The sequence below is a fragment of the Mesoplodon bidens genome (assembly GCF_964165515.1).
Source record: "Mesoplodon bidens genome assembly, chromosome: 15".
NCBI classification, from domain to species: Eukaryota; Metazoa; Chordata; class Mammalia; order Artiodactyla; family Ziphiidae; genus Mesoplodon; species Mesoplodon bidens.
This window is the reverse complement of record NC_138171.1, coordinates 67,323,721-67,344,375: the sequence shown is the minus strand read 5'-3', so window position 1 is coordinate 67,344,375 and position 20,655 is coordinate 67,323,721. Positions and strand designations below refer to the sequence as shown.

Here is a 20,655-nt window from a genome sequence, read left to right as displayed (position 1 = left end):
CCATCCATCCATCCATCGGTCTATCCCCCATCCATCCATCCCCACTTCTATCCATCCATTTATCCCCCATCCATCCATCCATCCTCCCATCCATCCATCTATCCATCCATCCCCCATCCACTCATCTATCCAACTATCCATCCATCCATCCATCCCCCATCTAGCCATCCATTTATCCCGCCATCCATCCACCCCCCTTGCCATCCATCTTCCCATCCATCCATCCATCCCCCCTTCCATCCATCCATCCCCCCATCCATCCATTCATGCATGCATGCATCCATCCATCCATCCACAATTCAGTCATTCATTTATAGAAGAATTTCTATTAATGATCTCCTTGGGGAATGAAGCCTTTGGTTGAGTTTCTCATGAACAAAAGAATTGGAAGACATTATCTTAGTCTTTAAGACACTTACATTTAGTTGAAGAGACTCTTGTCACTGACCTTTAGGGAATTTGGGGATAAGAAAATGATTTTAATGGGTTACTTTTAGTCTAGGCTTGTCGGTAGAAACAAAGCTCCAGATGAAAAACCAATTATAATCCAATGACCCTTTGTTCAGTATCATATAGATCAAGCTTCTAGATGAGTTCCTGTGCTGTATCGACCCAAGAAAACATTCTTTAAATGCATTTAAGTATCTTCCCACCTCTAACATTTAGGGCCAACTTGCTTGATCTTGTTGCTGTTTTCCCATAGTGGGCGGTGTTTTTCCTTCCAGGACAGGACTGGGCATGTCATGATGTAACGACATCATGTCATACTTACTTGTGTGCCTCCCCCACTGAACTCTGAGCTTCCCAAGGACAGGGACCAGATTTTTCACACTTTATAGTCTGGGCCCCTAGCACAATATCTTGAACACAGTAGAAACTCAATACAGTTCTCTTAACTTTTGACTAGGTTCAGTGGAAGAAAACTAGTCAACTGAGCGATGTGGAAAAATCTATTAACAAGGTTTTTTTCCTCTTTGCTTTCATCTGCAGTTGTAAGTCTAGGTCCAAATAAGTAGCTTCTTTTCAATTCATCAAGATTCTATTTTCTCCTGTTTCTATGTCAAAGTACATTCCTATAAAAATGGACAGATTCCTCTAGTACATGGGTTGAGTCAGATCATAGCCATTTGACTGATGGTCTGTCCAAATGATTGAAAAAACTTTCTTATCCCCAATGTTCAGTCTAGCCTCCTGGTGATCAAGTGCTCACTGTGATCTGGCCAGCATTAATGAGTACATCAAAAAATGCCAGCTCCTTTCAACAAGACACAAAGGTTGTTTAAACCTCAATTTCATATGCAATATTAATGTACTTATTTAAATATTAATCAGCCTAAAAGCCTGAAGTGATGCATGCAATCAATACTTCATAGCATCTGAGTCACTCAGGGCTGAGGCCTGGCCCATGTCCAGCAGCCACCCTTTCATCATGGCGGCCGTCTGCCACATGGAGCTCAAAGGCCCCTCTTCAAAGCCAGTCACCAGTCAGGAACCCATCAAAAGAATGGAAAAGTGTGGGTCCTTAGGGGTAGGCTTTTTTCTTTTCCAAGAACTTCTGTTGGTGAAATAACAGCCCTGGAGCATAAATGATGTTCCAAATTTTGAACTGAACCAAAGAGCATAATTCATCTTTTCCCATCTGGGAACTTAATTGTATTTCCCCCAACCTGAGGAGTTCTAGACATTACAGAAAAGAAAGAGCTCTTGGTTATCTGTAGGTGGTTTATCCACAATGAGAATCACATTCTCTTCAGGCCTTCAGCCATGGGGACCTCAGTTAGTTCTGGGGTCTTCTATCCCCTCACTGGCAGCACGCGTTATGGGGAATGGGGTGGTGGCATCCACCTGGAGACGGGTGACAGCTGGGAGTCAGAGGAAGCTCTGTATGCCAGCATTTCCCATCACCACGGATAGAGGCCCATCATGTGATTTAGCTCCTGATTTCATTTGCAAAGTATGAATGATTAATTAATATGCAATGCAATTTAACAAATATTTATTAAATGCCTGCTCGGCACTGTGCTAAACGCTAAGAAGAACACAAAATGTAAAAGTTACTCACTGTTGAAGATGGGCGAGTGCAGCGCACAGGAACTGATGGAAGAGCAGCTTTCTAAGTCTTGGCAAAAAAACAAGCTGACAATAGAGATCTGTCTTTACATTTTTAAGAAAGGGGCAGAGGGGGTGTCAGCTGAGGCCCATCACTTTTTTTGCCCCCCTTCACCCTGATAGATTTTCTGCGGTAAGTGGAACTCTTAGTGAAAAAGAGGGGAGCCCTGCTCTAGGAGTCCCCATAAACATGTACTGTAATTCTTTGTATATAGAAAAAAAATTACCGTAAATTTTAACTTTACTCTTAAAAAAAAAAAAAAGTTACTCACTTCCCTACACAGAGCTTGTGATCTAGTTGTGATAGAGTCACACATTTTAGGGGAATAGCATTGTGGAATGAATAAATGAATGACTGAATGAACAAGTGCCGAAATGAATGATGAAGTTAATCATCAGAATCTGGGAATGTTGTCAGAGAAATACATGTGATGACGTCTATTCCTAGAGGTTTTGTTTCAGTAGGTCTGGGGTGCGGCCAGAGAAATCTATATTCTCCTTAGGCTGGGATGGGCCTCAATTACCGTGAGAGGACCCAGAAGAGGGTCCAGTGTGGGTGACTGTAACAGTTGCCACATCCAAACCATCATGATGTGTCAGCGCCATGTAACAGCAAGCACGTGTATCACTCGTGAGTCTGCAGTTCAGCCGGGAGTGAGGTGACCTAGGCTAGGCTCAGGTGGGCAGCTCTGCGGATCTTGGCGGTGCCTGCTTGCTACTGGGGGTTGCCTGGGGTTCAGCTGATTTGGGGGGGGCTCGGCGAGAATGCTCAGCTTCTTCCTGCTGTTCTGTAGGTGGATGCGGGTGGCGGCGCTCTAGGCTCTGGCAGCTGGGGGGGGCACTTTTTTTTTTTTTAAGATGTTGGGGGTAGAAGTTTATTAATTAATTTATTTATTTTTGCTGTGTTGGGTCTTCGTTTCTGCGCGAGGGCTTTCTCTAGTTGTGGCAAGCGGGGGCCACGCTACATCGCGGTGCGTGGGCCTCTCACTATTGCGGCCTCTCTTGTTGCGGGGCACAGGCTCCAGACGCGCGCAGGCTCAGTAGTTGTGGCTCACGGGGCTAGTTGCTCCGCGGCATGTGGGATCCTCCCAGACCAGGGCTCGAACCCGTGTCCCCTGCATTAGCAGGCAGATTCTCAACCACTGTGCCACCAGGGAAGCCCTGGGGGAGCACTTTTCCATAAGCCTGTCATCGTTCCCCCGGATCCCTGCAGGCCAGCCCAGGCTTGCTCTTCTAATGGTGATGGTAGAAGCCTAGGAAGGCACGCAGGACCCACAAGGCCGCTTACGGCCTCTGACCTGGCCCACTGACACTTCTGTATTATTCTATTGCTTTAGAAAAGTCACAAGGCCCAGCCCAAAGTCAAGGGCTGGGAAATACACTTCACCCTTTAGAGGGAGGTTCTGTGGAGCCCCATAGCAGAAGCTGAGAGAAGGCTGGGGAGTGGAGTCCAGACAATCTTCCACATTTGCTGCATTCAAGAATTTGTGGAAAAACTTCAGGAAGAGCACGTGAACCTGCACAGATTCTCAGCACAGGATCTTGGAGCTGCTCAGAGGGTGACCCACAGTTTCCAAGCTAAAAGGTGGAGGTCCGAGTGTGAGAAGGGCCAGGACTCTCTGCGTCAGGGCAGAAGCCTGGGCTCCACACTGTGACCACTTAGGCGTCAGGAGAGTTCGTTTCTCTGGCCTGGAGAAAACCTCATTTGGAAAAATTACTGTTGTACAATTCCTCACCCACCTAGGGGATGAATATCCGTGAATATCCTTTTTTTTTTTTTTTTTTTTTTTTTTGCGGTACGCGGGCCTCTCACTGTTGTGGCCTCTCCCATTGCGGAGCACAGGCTCCGGACGTGCAGGCTCAGCGGCCATGGCTCACGGGCCCAGCCGCTCCGCGGCATGTGGGATCTTCCCGGACCGGGGCACGAACCCGTGTCCCCTGCATCGGCAGGCAGACTCCTAACCACTGCGCCACCAGGGAAGCCCCGTGAATATCCTTTTAGTTAAAACATCTGTGACAGAGAAAAACAGATCGGAAATTCTCTCTCTGGGCCTCCTCCTTCCTTCTATCCTGGCTGCAGGCAATTGGTTCTCTCTCCCTGTTCCTTCTGTTTGCTTGGCTGCTCTTTTCAGATCAATCTTTTATTTTTCAAATAGATCTTTGAGATTGACTTTGGTAACCTCCACCTTTGCCCTCTGCTTTTCCTAGTCTCACAATCTTACGCTTAGCCTGGAGGTGCCCTTTTTTCTCTTTTGATAATGCTGAGCTCGCTGGGCGTGCCCCGAGCAATTGCATAGCTTTCTGGAGGTGTGTCCCTGCTTCTCCATCAGGACAGGCTGCCTTTGTGTCATCTCAACTCTTTTGAGAAGGAAATGGATTTTTATGGAGCATCTATTATCTGCCAGGTGCTGTACACACGGTATCTCAGCGATACCCCACAACACACCTGATACTCTTCTGGTCCATTTCACAAATGAGGAGATTAAAGTTCAAAGAGGTTTAATAGGTGAGTCTAAGGTTGCACATCTTAGACTCAGGCAGCCGGGAGTCACACTCAGGTTTCACTGAGTTTCAGGTTTCACCACTTTCCAAGGGTCAGCACGGCCACCCTGCCTGACCCTACTCTGCGTGTATGGCGGGCAGGCCAGGAGAGCCGGCTCGTGCTTTCTGGGGTCTCCTCCTGAGTAAGCTACTTGCCTCTGAGAAAACCCTCACCCCAGTGGGAAGGCTCTCTCTGGATTTTACAGAACCACTAGCCACCTCTTCACCTCCTTAGCTCCAGCAGCAAAGCATCTCAAAGGCTCCTGCTTTGGGAGAAGAGGAGGAGATGCTCAGCTTCAGCCGCCCCCATGCTCTGAAAGCGGCCACCTCACCCACACTTGCATGTTCTTGAACAGAAGTCTCCCTCTATTCGGCAGGCCTGAAAGGACCCCAGACTTGGACATGTACCGTGAACGTGGGCCCGTGATCGTTGCTGCACGGGGGCCGCACAGCACAAAGACGGCCACCTCCCGGCCTGCCCACCCCTCACCTGCAAGCCACGCCCCACACCTGTGTCCTTACTGACCTCAGGCTCCTCTGGAGAACACCTGGGTCTGGCTTCTCTTCCTCTGGGGCTCGGCCATGGCAGGCCCAATGAACAGCCATCTGACTGAGCTGGAGCAAATATCCAGAGAGGATGGGGTAAAGGAATCCCAGTTTCAAGTTGGTCTAAAATAGGGTCTTGGCCAAGACTCATTTCATGTTATTACTATTGAGATGAAGAGAGGTGAGTGTATTTATTTGGAATAGTGAGAATTTACCAGCGAGACTGGGTTCCTCAGGTTAAATTCAATCATAGAACAATAGAGTAACAATAAAAGTGGCCACTATTATCCTTTGCTCCCTAACACTCAACTGATACAGGGTAGATTTGTTGAATTAAATGAACACTAATGACTTACATTTATATATTGATTTACAGCTTTCAGAGGATTAAAATTCTCAGTTTAAATAGAAAGAACTCTGGACGACCAGCCTACCTTGAGTCTTTTCTTTTAATGTACAGAATAAACAAGCTTTGAAAATAATTCTGTTTTGGGAAACATTTCGCCTGGTTTGATTATGAAGAAGTTTTTGTCATATTTGGCTAAGAACCTCTGATACGGTTTTTTACTTCTCACGGAGCACATTTCTGTTTATTTTAATCTTTCATATATTTCCAAGGCATCCTCCCTCTGGCAGACATTGCCTAGACCCAGCCTTATGGCTCTTTCTGTCATCTCTGCGTCCTTGGTGGGCTCCAGCTGCCTGTACCCACTTCTGTTTGCCGAGGACATTTCCCAAGACTGTGGGAAGGTAGGAGCAGCTGGGATGTTAACATCCCCTGTGACCAACCCTCAACCAATGACTGATAGGAGTTGCTCTATAAATACCCCAGCTTCCCGGGTATCCCATCCAGTGGGATAACTCTGGTGCACATCTTCTGCGTCATCTCAGAGATGCCCCAGTGGGATTCCAGTCACTCACCATAGTGACTTGTTTGAAATGCACCCCTTACTGGCTGTCTTCCCTTCCCCATCTCGCTCTCCCTTCCTCTGACCTTCCTCCCAAATAAACTAGTTGCCCTCAAACCCTTGTCTCCGGTCTGCTTCTGCGAGAACCCAGACACAGACCTCCCCAAAGTGCATTCCACTGGAAGGGCACGGGGCTAGCTCTCACATCCAAGCCATTAAGTCACCTAACAAGGTGTGAAGCTGCGTGTTAATCCTTTGCTCAAACAATTTTCGAGTTTATCACCATCCACTGATTTCATTGCCCTCCTGGGCAGGTCTACTCCACTTGTCATGCTCATTCTGTTAATTATAGTATAAAAATTTTAATTAAAAATAAAGAAGATAAATCTGGTTAGTGGCTTCAGAGTTGTCACTCTCAGCTCTTCACAGAATGAGGGAGAACTGTGACTAGTGAAAACTAGCTGGTTCAGGTTCTCTGCTGAGGAATTCAGGATGAGCTATTTCCGTGTTGTTTTCTCACCTATACCAAAGACATAGGACATTTTCAAAGTCATGTGCAATTAGATTCAATTGGTTTGTAAAGTTCCAAGGGTTTTAATAATTGCTGAAGACTCAGACCTTCCTTTGGATGGAAGTTGTCAAATTGTGCAGTTTTGTCCAGAGCTCACATTTTCTGGTCAAGTCTTAGATGTCATCTAGTTTAAGTCATCTCCTCAACATCCCCGCCAAAAGGCCATCAACTCTCCTCATAAACATTTTCAGATAAGGAGAACCCATTACTTGCCGGGAGAGCTAATTCTTTTTATTTATTCCTTAATCATTAGATAGTTCTTCCTTTAACTGAACTAAAATCCTCCTCCTGCAATGGTCTCCCGTTGGTGGGAATTTTCATGGGAGAAATTACTGAACAAGTTGAATGTCTCATCTATCATGGAGAACTGGAAATATTTGAAAACATATTTAATGTGCTTCTTAAGTTGTGTTTTTTCCAGTTCTTTCCACTCTCCTAAGCATGTTGTGGTTTGGAGACCTCTACCACCCTGGTCACTGTCTGTCACACTCCCTCTAAGAGTGAGACTCCCATTGGAAGCAACCTAGTTGTCCAAGAATTGGGGATTGGAAACTTTAAGTAAATTACCACATGAGGCAATACTATATAGCCCTTATAATCATGTTTTGAAGATTATTTAATAATATAAAAATGTTCATGACGTATCACATGGAACGGGGGCACTACATATGCAACAAGAGCCCAATTTTATTAAAAATATATACATAGAAATGAAGTCCAAAATATGTTAAAGTATTAAGAATGGTGATATAGCTAGTTTTGAATCTGTTTTATGTTTTTCTACATTTTCTATAGAGGACATTTATTTATTTATTTATTTTACTTTGGTCAGCAGTGACTTATTTTATTTTGTTTTTATTGGAGTATAATTGCCTTACAATGTTGTGTTAGTTTCTGCTGTACAGCAAAGTGAATCAGCTATATGTATACACATATCCCCTCCCTCTTGGGTATTTTTTTTTTTTTGCGGTATGAGGGCCTTCCCGTCGTGGAGCACAGGCTCCGGACGCACAGGCTCAGCGGCCATGGCTCAGCGGGCCCAGCCACTCCGCGGCACGTGGGATCTTCCCGGACTGGGGCACGAACCCGTGTCCCCTGCATCGGCAGGCGGACTCCCAACCCTGCGCCACCAGGGAAGCCCTTGGGTATTTTTTAAGTAGAAAAAAGTTTTTTGGAAAGAAACAAAGGGGGAAAAAAGGAAAGCAGAAAACCACACTCAAAGAACCCACAGGGTTTTCAGGTATGTTCTGATATTGCAGAATTGGGTGGCGCTGGCACCTCTCAATGGGTATCTTTCCCTTTCCAATTTCAGATTAGAGTTTCTGGCAGATGAATCACACTGTCGACTGGCATCGTACCTGCAGTTCATCAGAGCCCCAGAGGATTTTTCTCCCACTTGAATTACTATCTCTTTTTAATCCGGTGACTGGTGTCGCGGGCAGCTGTCACGGAAACACCTGGGCTGGCCAGGGATGCCCAGGTCAGTCTCCATGTAAGTGGCCTTCGAAGGAGGGAGGCCGTGCGCTGCCCACCTTCCAGCCTGACTGGCAGCCACCCCACCTTGAAGTCTTAGAAGCTGTAAGAGGAGCAACGCTGGTTTCCAAAAGTGAGCAGACCCTTATTTGGCTTCCCCAAGAGGCGCTGGTCTGGGGGATGGTGGGAACCCTGCGTAGCCGCAGCTCAGCTGGGAAGGAGACTGGAAATGCCTCGTGTGCAGGGCAGCCCTGAGGTCAAACTTATCCCCTCCAGGTTGTTGCTCCTGCCATTTCTCCATGAGGAAGGGCCTCTTGGTATCAGAACCTTGGAGAAAATGAGGCACATGCATCTCTCAACCTCCCCATTGGAGAACTCTCCAAGGTCCTGCAGTTACTGGGGAGGCTGGGAAAGGCAGGGCTTTGGAGGGGACAGACAAGGCCCTGTGTGGGGCAGTGCCTCTAAGGAAGCAAAGGAACATCCAGGCAGGCAGCTCCGTGTGCCAGCTGTGGGGCAGGGGGTCAGAGAGGAAGAGCGAATGCTGTCCCTAGACTCTGCAGATGGTCGTTGAGGCAGAATCTGCAACTCCTAGGTGGTTCTTCACTGCCTTATCTACCAGAGTGGATTCTCATCTCGGGGAGTAGAGATTTGGATTGATTTCTGTCATTTCTCTCTGGAGGCACATTGGTTGGACTACACCCAGTGTACACTCTCCCAGGTTTGTAAGACCCGTGCAGGAAATAGAAACCCAGCACCTTGGTGCTTTGCTTCCCGATTCCCAGTCCACTACACACATGGAAAATCTCCCTTCTCTTTTTGCGATGTGGACACTCACACCTTCCAGGAAGAATGACCCGGAATTTTGATCCCCAAACACTTCTGCTTGTTAACCATCTTTCCTCTATTTAAATTCATGCTCTCCTAAATATGAGTCTTTTCAGCAAATAAATAACATTTTATAAAATACTTAGCTCTGGAAGTTACACGAGAAATATACCTTATAATAGTTTGGGTAATTTTAAGTGACTACCCCAATGCTTGAATAGTATACTCCCTGGGGTTAAAATAAAGCCATCGCTTATGTTTAAAAGGTTTGGAGATTTTATTGGGAAATCAGCAGGTGACTTGCTGGGTCAAAAGTCAGAGCATGGGCTTCCAGCCCAATAGCATTTACTGTGATTCCCTGTTAATGTTTGTTATTTGTCAAGGGATACTAAATGCTCTACTCAGAGTTGTGAGGAAAGTCAGTGTGGAGTGCTCATCAGCACCAAAATAAGAAGAAGGCGGCATGCTTGATTTCACACAGCTACGGGTGCAATGTGAGTTGCTGCTCTTTTTGGCTTTTGCCATCGGTTTTGTCCAGCAAGAACCCAAATGGCTCATTCCCACCCACCATTCAACATCCTCAGCTGGAGTTGATTTTAAACCTTGCCAAGGCTCTCTCTTCCCTCTCCCTGTACCTTTTTTCTCGGCACTTTGTTCTTTCAGATCTCAAGTTTCCTTCTTTTCTTCTGGTGAAGTCACTCATCCCTGCCTGCCGCCAGGCCCCATGCCTCGTCTGTCTTTGGCCTGAGCTGTGGCTCTTATAAGACGGGCAGTCTGGGGTGCATGCATGTGCAGGCGTGCCCATGTGCCAGTGTGCATGGCCTATGTGCATGCAGGCATGTGTGTGCGTCTGTGTGAGTTCCCACTATGAGGGGCACCAGAACACTTAGGACACACGCGTTTCCCCACACAGGGCAGCTTGTACTTACATAGTTTGAGGCCAGGTCCGGGTGGAGATAGTCGATCCCTGTGAAAAGACAAAAGCACAGGAACAATAGGTTAATACCTGCCACGTATCCTCAGGAAAGCTGCTCGAGAAGGCGAGCTCCTTATGTGCTGGCACCAGGAGATGTGTGTGTGTCGGGGGTGAGCGCTGGGCCCCAGCTTCGAGTTTCCACCCCCAGGGGAGGGTGCTGCCCCGCCCACGTGGAGAGCCAGTGGCCACCAGATGTGTCAGAGGAGGGAAACCAGTTAGAGCTTGAGGCCCCAGGATAACACTTCTGACATAAATGCCAGCTTAGTGACCCTAAGACGGATGGCTCAACAGAGAACTGATCTAAGAGAGATCTGTGGAAATCCTGACATTTCTAAAGCATCAACTGGCATTTCTTCTGAAATGAAACTGGTTCTGGGGAGGAAAAGCAATTATTATTTAACAGAGCCCGGACAGCAATGGATTAGGAGAGCATCGCCTGGCACAGAAACCAGAGGAACACGGCTCGGCGAGAAAAGCCATTAGGCAAAGGGCAAGTGATTTCCCACGAGGTGTCCCGGGTGGGAGCTGGTTCTTGTCTCTGCAGAAGCCTCCCAGCAGGAGTCCTGCGCTTTCTCCTGGATGTGGCCTGTCTTGCTGTCCAAGAGTTGTTGCAATGGTAGAATTTTGGTCCATGAGCACTGCTGGGTTCCATTAACACATGGATCTCAGAAAGCACTGTGAAACTTCAAAGGGCAAATTGCAAAGCTCTCATCCAGGTCTGCAGAGCCATATAATCATTGCAGCAGTGACATCAGAGAATCCAGCCCTCTCAGAAATAGGCTGGCTTCCTGTACTACCTAGCATCATGGTTATGAGTGTAGATTTTGGAGTCAAAGACTCGAGTTTTAATCACAACCACGCTGCCAACTGGCTGTGTGACTTCAGGCCGGGTGCTTGGCCTCTCTGTGCTTGCTTTCTTCTCAACCTGGTAGGGGTGAGAACAGGGTGGTCCGATTATTCCAGTGGCATTAGTAACTCTATTGGGTTGCAATATTTGAAAGCCAGAAGTGTCATTAAGTCCCTATCATAGTGCATCTTCACTGCATGCACAGCAAGGCCAGGCCACATTATAGCTTTGTCCTGTGAAAACACACTTGTATCCAAATGTATATTTCTTTTTCTTTCTTTTTTTTTTTTTTTTGCCATATGCGGGCCCCTCACTGCTGTGGCCTCTCCCGTTGCGGAGCACAGGCCCCGGATGCGCAGGCTCAGCAGCCATGGCCCATGGGCCCAGCCGCTCCGCGGCATGCGGGATCCTCCCAGAGAGGGACACGAACCCATGTCCCCTGCATTGGCAGGCGGACTCCCAACCACTGCGCCACCAGGGAAGCCCCAAATGTATATTTCTAAAAGGAAGTTTTCCTTTGTTTTTCCTGGTTACACAAGTAATTTCTGGACTGGGAGTCACTGTGCTGCTGATGTTTTGATGTTTTGACATCAGAAGCAATTGCTGTCCTCACGCTGCTTGTGAGACTAGAGCCAGACCCTTTCCCCCCACCATCCTCCTCTCTCCTCCCCAAAGCTGCAGGAGGACAGCGGTCCGAAGATTTAAAGGCTAATATTATAAAAGTTTCAGACCTCTGCTCTGGATCCTGATTCAGAGATGGTCAGTGTAGGCTGTGGGGTGGAGTTAGGGACAAGCACAGGCTACGAGACCAACAGATCAGTTCTGTCCAGGCTCAGACACTGTAATATTTGTGTGGCTTTGCCCATATAGCTTCTCTGAACCTCAGCTTCCTCATCTTTGAAATGGGAATATTGTCTACCTTGCAAAGCAGTTTTCGAGGTTGGAGCCAGTTCATTGAAAGTGTTTAGCTTGCAATAAACATTTAATAAATTACATTTCTTGCATCCTCATTAGTACCTTCATCTACCACATTATTAGGGTTCTGTGGATGGTGCAGATGAACAGAAATATTTGAAAAATCTACTTGGTTTTGGAGTGCTGTGTTGAAATTCAATTGTCCTATATGTTTGTGGAAATTGGTTACATTTTTTGAACTCATTATTGGGCAAAACACTTTATAACATACAGATGAGTTTAAAAGATACAGAGAATACTTTTTTTTCTTAACAGGGAGTCAGTTTTTAAAACATGGCCTCAAGTTCTGATAGTGCAAGTTATTTAGGAAAGGAATTTTCTAAGAGTCAGTAGTCTCTTCTCTGTGATGGGAAAATATTAAAGCAAAGAGATAATTTGAAACCAGAAGGAAATCAGAATGAAAATAAGATAAATTTAGCCTAATTAAAATAAAGGATCTTTAATTAGGTTAAGTGGAAGACTGAATGTGAAGTTAGAACAGATACAGACTTTGGTCTGAGGAAGAAAATATTATTGATAGATTAAGGATGATAGACATGACTCAGAAAAAATAATAATGAGCTAAGCATGAAAATAATAACCTGGCAATTAAATAGTATTTCAATATTTTTGTATATTTGATTATCTTTGAAGGTGGAAGTCACCGAATACATCTTCTTAATCAGTTTGTTTATTTTTCAGTTCTTGTATTATTAATGTATTCACTCTTATTTTCATTCACTGGTTTATTTTCAGCAATGAAAGCCAGGTGCTACGTAGGTCCTGGAAAAACACAATTTAGACACAGAACCTGAGCTGTACAACCATCTAAGCCTCACAGTCTACAGGGGGCACTGACTCATCACCAGCCAATCATAATGCACACAAATGACAAATACTTGGTTATATTTTTGTTCATAAACCATTAGTATCCTGTCATTAGTTTGAAAGTCTAATCTACAACAGTCCATATTCTCAGGAGTGGCTGGCAGTTCTGGAGACTTCAAGGAATTAGTGAGCTCCATGTACATGTTCTTAGTTATAATGCTAATAGTTCAGTTGAGATGTATAACATCTCTGGATTCTGGTCCTAAGCCCAGTTCCTTCCATTGTCCCAAGAGAGTTAGCCCTTGCACCACCCTGAATGACTTATATGTTGATGAGGAGTAGCCTCAGTGGATGGATTGGATTTTTCAAAGATGGTGGTCCAATATCTCCCATCCATATGGTCTTCTACAATGTGACAATGTGAGCCTCTTATTGGAGGTCGGTCTATTCCCTCCTCTTCAATCTGAGTGGGCTGGGCTGCTTCTACCAATAGGATATAGTGGAACACCACTGTGTGACTTCCAAATCTAGGTGAGAAAAGGCCAGGCATCTTCCCCCTGTTGCCTTTGGACGTTCGTTTGCTCTGAGGCAGCCAGGTGCCGTGCAAGGCGCCCACTTGCTGGTGCTCTGACAACCTCAGCTGAGCTCCAGCAGCCAAAGTCAACCACTGGCCGTGGAAGTGAGCCGTCTTGGATGCCCAGCCTACTCTAGCCTTCAGATGACCCCCACCCAGACAACACCTGACCTCAACTGCATGAGAGACCTCAAGTGAGAACTGTCCAGACTTTCTGAATTCCTGTGCCACAAATATTATGAGCAAGATAAATGGTTACTTTAAGCTGCTAAGTATTGGAGTCACTTGTTACACAGCAATAATAACGGGGACAGACACCCTGCTGGAACTTCTGGGGCCTGCAGAGCCCAAGGTAGGAGAGAAAACACCGCTTTTCAGCATATGACAGAGCTCTAAATCTCCTGGAAGGCTGTGGGTGACTGTCTGGCCCTGAAACTTGCTTATAAGGATGAGGCCCCTTCACAAAGTCTCACCAGGGATGCAGAGCCACAGGGTGGGTTTCAAGCACTGAAGATGGTGGTGAAGATTAGTTTGGGCAATTTCTTCTCTCCCTGAACCATAATTTCTTCATCTGCACAATGTGGATAATAATAACACAAACCTTAGAGAATAATTATGACTGTTTCCAAAATGTGGAGCCTAGCACATGGTACTCACGAAACGCTAGTTTTTATTTTTACTTCAGCTTGAAAGCTCTCTCTGATCCTGCCTCACTGGCCTTCAATCTTACTTCCTTGGCTCCATCAGCTAAAGGCCTTGACTCACGCCTTTGCTGACCATCTTTGACCTCGATAGCCAGCGCCCGTCCTGGGGCTGGGTGACTCCTGTCTATCGCCGAGTCTCATTACAGCCACATCCTACTTCCCAGGTTAAGTTCCCAACACCAAACAATTCCATCACAACAAAAGGGATGAATCGTCATCATTAAGCAGGGTCCTTGCTGACATCAACATGCCCAGAATGTCAGAGCAGACCCTTAAGAAATTCTTTCTGCCTAACCGTTAGCCATGGAGGTTCTTTCCCAGAGGTATGTAGGGTAGGGCAGTCACATTGGGTTGCACCTAACGAAAGCACCTACATGAAAGCAGTGAGCATCTATCAAGTCATTGGATGTAGCAGAGGGCATGATGGCTGAGTTTTTGAGCTGGGCAACCAGAGAGGGGTGAACGAGTATTAAAACTGTGCTTGTCCACAAATCGAACCTTCCACACACAGATCACCAATTGTTTCCCACACAAGGCAGGCTTATAAAATTTGACATTAATTTTGCTCTTAGGTCTCAGGGTCAGCTTCCGTGTGTGTCTTTGACCTTGTTTTGGGGTGATGTCTTGCTGAGAGACTATCTGGGGAACGATTCCACACCATCCACGTGTGCAGGCAGCTGAGAGAGAAGATGCAGCCCTGATGCTCCCAGCTCATCACCTCTGCCTCCCGTCTGTGGGTGTTTAGGCAGAGATGCCCCACCACACGGTGAGAGGCTGTGCGTCTGGACTTGCCCTTGCTGTGGCCGCTCTTGCCCCAGATGCGCTCATCTTGCTGTTCAACACTGGGTTTGGAGAACGGCTTAGTCGTCTTCTTTTCTTCAGTTATCCTACTGAACAAGCATGTGCCGATTTCAAGATAGCCACAAATCCTTTGTCTCTCTCCACAGCAGGAGGCAGGATCTGTTGATATCTCTCCTCCCCTGGAATCTGGCTCTCAGACTGTTTATCCAGTGGAAGGGGCAAAGCAATGCTTGCGCGTCCCAGGTTCAGCCTTTGAGAGGACTGGCAGCTCCTGTCTCTTGTCTCTTAGGATGCCTGTTCTTGGGAGCCCTGAGCCATCCGTAAGAAATCCAGCCACAGTCTTCCCTGATGGTGCACTTGTTGAGAGTCCACCTGCCGATGCGGGGGACGCGGGTTCGTGCCCCAGTCCGGGAAGATCCCACGTGCCGCGGAGCGGCTGGGCCCGTGAGCCATGGCCGCTGAGCCTGCGCGTCCGGGGCCTGTGCTCTGCAACGGGAGAGGCCACAGCAGTGAGAGGCCCGCGTACCACAAAAAAAAAAAAAAAAAGAAAGAAAAAGAAATCCAGCCACCTTGCTGGGGAGGCCACGAGGAGCTGGAGGGAGGCTGAGCCATTTTAGCACCCAGTCGAGACTCCAGCTGACACTGGCCCCAGCTGCCTTCTTACCCCAACTGTAGGAGAGACCCCAGAGAGACCAAGAGCCAAACTGTCCCTCGGAGCCTGGTCAACCCACAGGATTGTGAGAGTTAGCAACAGGGTGTTTGTTTTAAGCCACTCAGTTTTGGGGTGGCTTGTTCTGCAGCAGTGGACGACCAAAACAACGGGGAAGTTAGGAGTACAATTGAGGGGCAGAGGGTGCACTTCTTTTTGAATCTCAAAGGCCACTGAATCAGCAGGAGAAATAACATCAAATAGGAAATTCTGCTGAGACTTTGTTACGGGCTCTGCTTCTCAGGCCAGGAAATGTGGACCAGAGGCAGGTGACGCCCTCTCCTTAGGTCTCTTCAGAAGGGACGAAGAACGGTCAATCAAGGGGTCTGGAGTTAAAGAATCCTGAAACGGGCATCTTGGGGGCTGCTGGGGGTTCTGTGAAAGCACCGTGCCTCTCTGTGGCCACTTTTAAGGGTGCTTCTCTGGTCCCCCACATCTGTGTGATGAAATGGTGATGACAAAGTATCCCAGGCAGGTTTCCCCCAAACCTACATGCATCTTTTTACTGGGTGAGCTGGGCTCATCCACGGTGGTTTCTAAGCCAAAGCATTAGGAAGGAGAAACAGGTAAGCTCTCCACATTGGTACACGCGCGCAAACACACACACACACACACACAAACACACTTGTGAGAGCCCTGGCCACTGGAGAAAGCTTTTACACCCATTTCAAAACATCTCACACCTCAGAAAACACTGCGCATTGTTTTTATGTTAATATTTAATGAGCCCACACAGAGACAGTGCTGATTTTAAGCACGGCTGGCTCTCCTTGTTTTCCCATCAATCCTGCTTCAAAGGCTTGCTTTAGAGAACATAGTGTTCTCTGAGGATCTTGAGAAGAGAAAGGCTCCATTGTTTCATCTCTGTATAGACTTTATATGTAATTGGACCAATAGTGCACAGCGGAGCTTTTACGGAGGACCCAGACAGCTAACGAAGAGCAAGAATACACCCCCGACGGGACGACGGCAGGGCAGAGATGCTCCAGAATCTTGGCAGAGCCAAGGGCATGTGTAGTTAGGAAAACAGCAATTCATCGAACCCATTGTTTTCATATCACAAACTATAGAAAAGAAAGCTCTGCTAAATCTTTGCTGGGCAGGCATATGGGATAGAATAATACATTGCAGGGGGCATGTATAATAAATTGTCATCAGTTTGCTTGACAAGGACTCATTCTGAAAGTAGCAATAAAGTCAAAATTCTCCAAACCCCAATGCTGTTACTAAAAAGCTGTTGCGGGGATCTAGAGCCACACTGCCTAATGGAAATTTCTGGAATGATAGAAATGAAGTTCAATTGAATTGCCACTAGCCCCATGTGGTTACTGAGACCTTGAAGTGAAACGAATGTGATCGAGGAATTGAATTTTTAACTGTATTTAGCTCTAACTAATTTAAACTTAAATGTAAATAGCCACATACTGCTAGTGGCTACCACACTGGACACTGTAGATCTAGAGAAATAGATGGTAAATATAAACAGAAGCCTGTTTTTTGTTTGTTTTTTGCGGTACACGGGCGTCTCACTGTTGTGGCCTCTCCCGTTGCGGAGCACAGGCTCCGGACGCGCAGGCTCAGTGGCCATGGCTCATGGGCCCAGCCGCTCTGCGGCATGTGGGATCTTCCCGGACCGGGGCGCGAACCTGTGTCCCCTGCATTGGCAGGCGGATTCTCAACCACTGCGCCACCAGGGAAGCCCAGAAGCCGTTTTAAGGTAAGGTATAAGCAGTGGCCCAATAAGAAATTACAGTTCAATGATGGTCAACTTTCATTAGCTCATTTAAAATTTTTTTAACTTATTAATTTGATAAATATTTGTGAAAGGCATCCTCGAGCTGGAGGACCACTGATGTGGAGAAATGTGAGGATGTCGACACAGTATAGACGACCATGCCCAGCATCTGGCCATTCTGCCTCTAATTTGCATCTCCAAAACAATGAATCTTTTGTGTTCCAAAGGTGTGCAAAGACACACTTGCTTCCAGGTGATGTACAGCCTTTGAAATACTCACCATCATCCATAATTCCAATGGTAACACCTTTCCCTGTGTATCCCAGCTCCCAGGCTTCTGCCACATTCAAGTCAAGGCCAGGAGTGCCATCAGCTTGCCCGGTATTGATCTGGTTCAGGAATTCCAAAGCAGAGAATCTTATTAGTTTGGTGTAGGTGGTAAAGCACCTGTGTAAATGTTTACTTGCCACACTCCTCAGACACCCGGTATTCCAGGGCCAGATAAAGGGCAACATCTTCCATGAAACAGTGCTTTGGGGTGTTTTCCCATCCACCTCTTCTAGTCTTCTCCCTCCATTTTTTTGATATACACAAAATCGTTGTTTTCTCTTTTACGGAAATATGTAAACACAGTTTCAATCTTCCTATCTCTTATGACTAGATCATTATCTTTAAACTTAGAGCCAACATTGCAAGAAACCCTCCCCAATTTAGAATTAAATGCTCGTTCTTGTAGCTCTTTATTTATCCCTCACTTTCAGAATTTAGTGCGTATTGTCTCAGATTATTCTTATTTGAATGAGATTTCCTCACTAAATAACAATATTCTTTACAAGAGGGAGCATGTTCTATTTATCTCTGTAATTGCAGTACCACCACACCAAGTCTTGCTTAAAAATATTTGTTGAACTGAATTAAAGAGAGTTGGCTCAACTTTGGCGCGTGTTCTAATGCAAAAAATAAAAATGCCTTCCCCCTAAAAAATCAAAAAAGAAAGAAAGGAAGAAAAAAAGAAAAGTTCCATACAAATATGCTCACTACCCTCTTTTTATGCTTTTTTGTCCTGTGCAGATTTTCTCAAAGATAAATCATAAAAAAATAGCGAAGTCAGAGCTTGTCCTGGTAGAAGCCCATAGTAATGAGCTGGCTGTTAAGGGTGTTGCTGAAACACTGTGTGAATGTCATTAGTGCTCTTTATAAAAATGACTGCTCTTCCCCTTCTAGGCACATGAGAAGATGACACCTCTCCATCCCCTTGGAAGCTAGAACCACATGACTGGTTTTGGGCATTGGAATGTGAGCTCATGAACCATTTGTCACATCCAGGCAGGAGCTTTAAGAGCCAGAGTGTGATTTGCCCCTTCCCCTCATTGAGATGCCCATGAAAGCAGGGGTTGGGATGCAGCTGAGATGGAGCTTGGGTCCCTGGGGATTACAAAGCACTGGATGTGAAACATGAGTGAGAAACAAGCTTTGATTCTGTTAATCCACTGTGATTTGGGGATTGTTTGTTATTGCAAGAAACGTAGCCGATCCTAATACACATAAGCTCATTCAGTTATGCAGATTGGATTTGTAGAATTCCATGCCCCAAAGCGTAAAGCATAGTCAAGCTCTGAAGCCCCAAGAGGGAAATTGTGATGCATTCCTACAATGGGCGGTTTATAAATTATAAACGTTTATGAATTAGTCACTCCTTTTCCTTCAATATGCCCTGCAGTTTGGGTTGGTTTGGAGACACTGAGCCCCTTTCTTTTTTTTTTTTTTTTTTGCAGTACGCGGGCCTCTCACTGTTGTGGCCTCTCCCGCTGCGGAGCACAGGCTCCGGACGTGCAGGCTCAGTGGCCATGGCTCACGGGCCCAGCTGCTCTGCGGCATGTGGGATCTTCCCGGACCGGGGCACGAACCCGTGTTCCCTGCATCGGCAGGCGGACTCTCAACCACTGCGCCACCAGGGAAGCCCTGAGCCCCTTTTAAACATAACCAACTCACCCAAATAGGTCAAGAAGGACTGCTGGTGTGTGAGAAAATATTCACTTCACGAGGCAGATGGGGTTTCCATGCCTTGAATCCTGCATCAATTAAGCCCCAGTGAAGTGATTTCTTGCCATTATTTTAGAAAGAACTAATAGATGCTACTTTTGTTACTTTAGCCTCTGAGCTCTCTTGCTTGTCCCTTGTGAAGTCACCTGATTCTTTTTCTTATGCCTGTGGTTCCACCATGTCCTCCAGTTCCTCTGTCCGTTGAGACCCCCGGATTACTACTCCCAGAATTTTGACTTGGCTTTCACATGGTTTTGCAAGTCTTCAGTCATACACTGGTCTGGGAGAATCTAATCAGCTCTTGGTGGTTGCTTTGACCCTAGGAGGTCATGGCCATTTAAGCCGTTCCAGAAACAAAGCAGATTAGAGGACAAGATGCATGGAGGGTGATAGAAAATCAATACCTATCAGCTCGTACCGAGTGGGGTGTTAGCTGACATCCCACAGAATACTGAGGAAATAGAAACCCATCTTCCATCTGAAGTTCCAAGCTGAGAAACATTAGGAAGGATACCGAGATGCTTACCAGATACCACTGCTTCGTGAAAAGAGGGTCGTTCATGTTGATGTAGATCTCGTTGATGTCTCTATACCCTCGCTTTTTTCGGTTGAACCCTTCCTGTTGCAAGGCCCTCTTTACCTGGAATGACAATACAGGCATGTTACCTGAACACCCCTCTTCTGGACTTCATTTCTACTAATTCAAATTCTATTTGTATATAATGTGTTTGTTTGTTTTTTTTCCTCAGCAGAAACCAAGTTCATTTCATGCACATTCTTACTTTATGATTATTTTCCAAGATCATTTACTTCTGCTTGCGCTCAACAAAGAGGCCTTGGGGATGGCTCAAAGTGAGTGTCCTTAAAATAAGAAGAAGATGGAGAAAAGTATTCTCAAGGGAGATAAGGCGGTAGGGGCATTAGTGAAATAAAACAGTGAAGCACTTCTATTAAGGAAAGGAATGTGGATTCATAAAGGGAAACGGTGGAACTGGCACAGACTATTTTTCTGGAGGGCTTCCCAGCATCCATTTTGGGAATCAGCCAAAAACAAAACAAGAAAAACCTGCCTGACAGGCCAGCAAGTCCACAGCAAAGTTCTAGAAGGTAAGTAAGGGACCTCTGAAGATAAATTGATGCTGTCCTTGCAATGATGACACTTCATTTTGGGACAGTCAGACAGAACCCCAAGCCCTTGGATGGAAATGAAACTTAGGAGCTGAATTAGGAGGCCCCTGGCAACAGCTGGGCTTTGTCCCAAACGGGAACCTTTCTTTCACTTGGGCAATAACTAGTTCATTATCCAATAGCTGTGGCTGAGCATCTACACACTCGAGGACTATGCAAATGGATAAAAGGGTGTGTGCTGGGTGCTTTTAATTTTTTAAAGTTATATTTTGCTTCTGAACATTCATTTCTCCTTCTGCCAGGACTCCCCAGTGCATTTGGGAGATTACCTCAAGCACACTGGGTTCTGGGCTGGTGAGAGTGAAATTCAAGGCACCAGCCTC

General features: G+C 46.3%; 1 protein-coding gene across 2 annotated transcripts in view; it reads right to left on the bottom strand.

The window, feature by feature from the left end:
* The window catches only part of PCSK2 (proprotein convertase subtilisin/kexin type 2), a gene marked incomplete at both ends in the record, with an annotated part of 217,343 nt that overhangs the window by 82,116 nt on the left and 114,572 nt on the right, over positions 1-20,655 (bottom strand). For both annotated transcript variants that reach the window (XM_081256725.1, XM_081256726.1), the window contains 3 exons: positions 9,903-9,940; positions 17,382-17,490; positions 19,671-19,784. In XM_081256725.1, the coding sequence (XP_081112851.1) occupies positions 9,903-9,940; positions 17,382-17,490; positions 19,671-19,784 (261 nt within the window). The remainder of the gene's footprint in view (positions 1-9,902; positions 9,941-17,381; positions 17,491-19,670; positions 19,785-20,655) is intronic.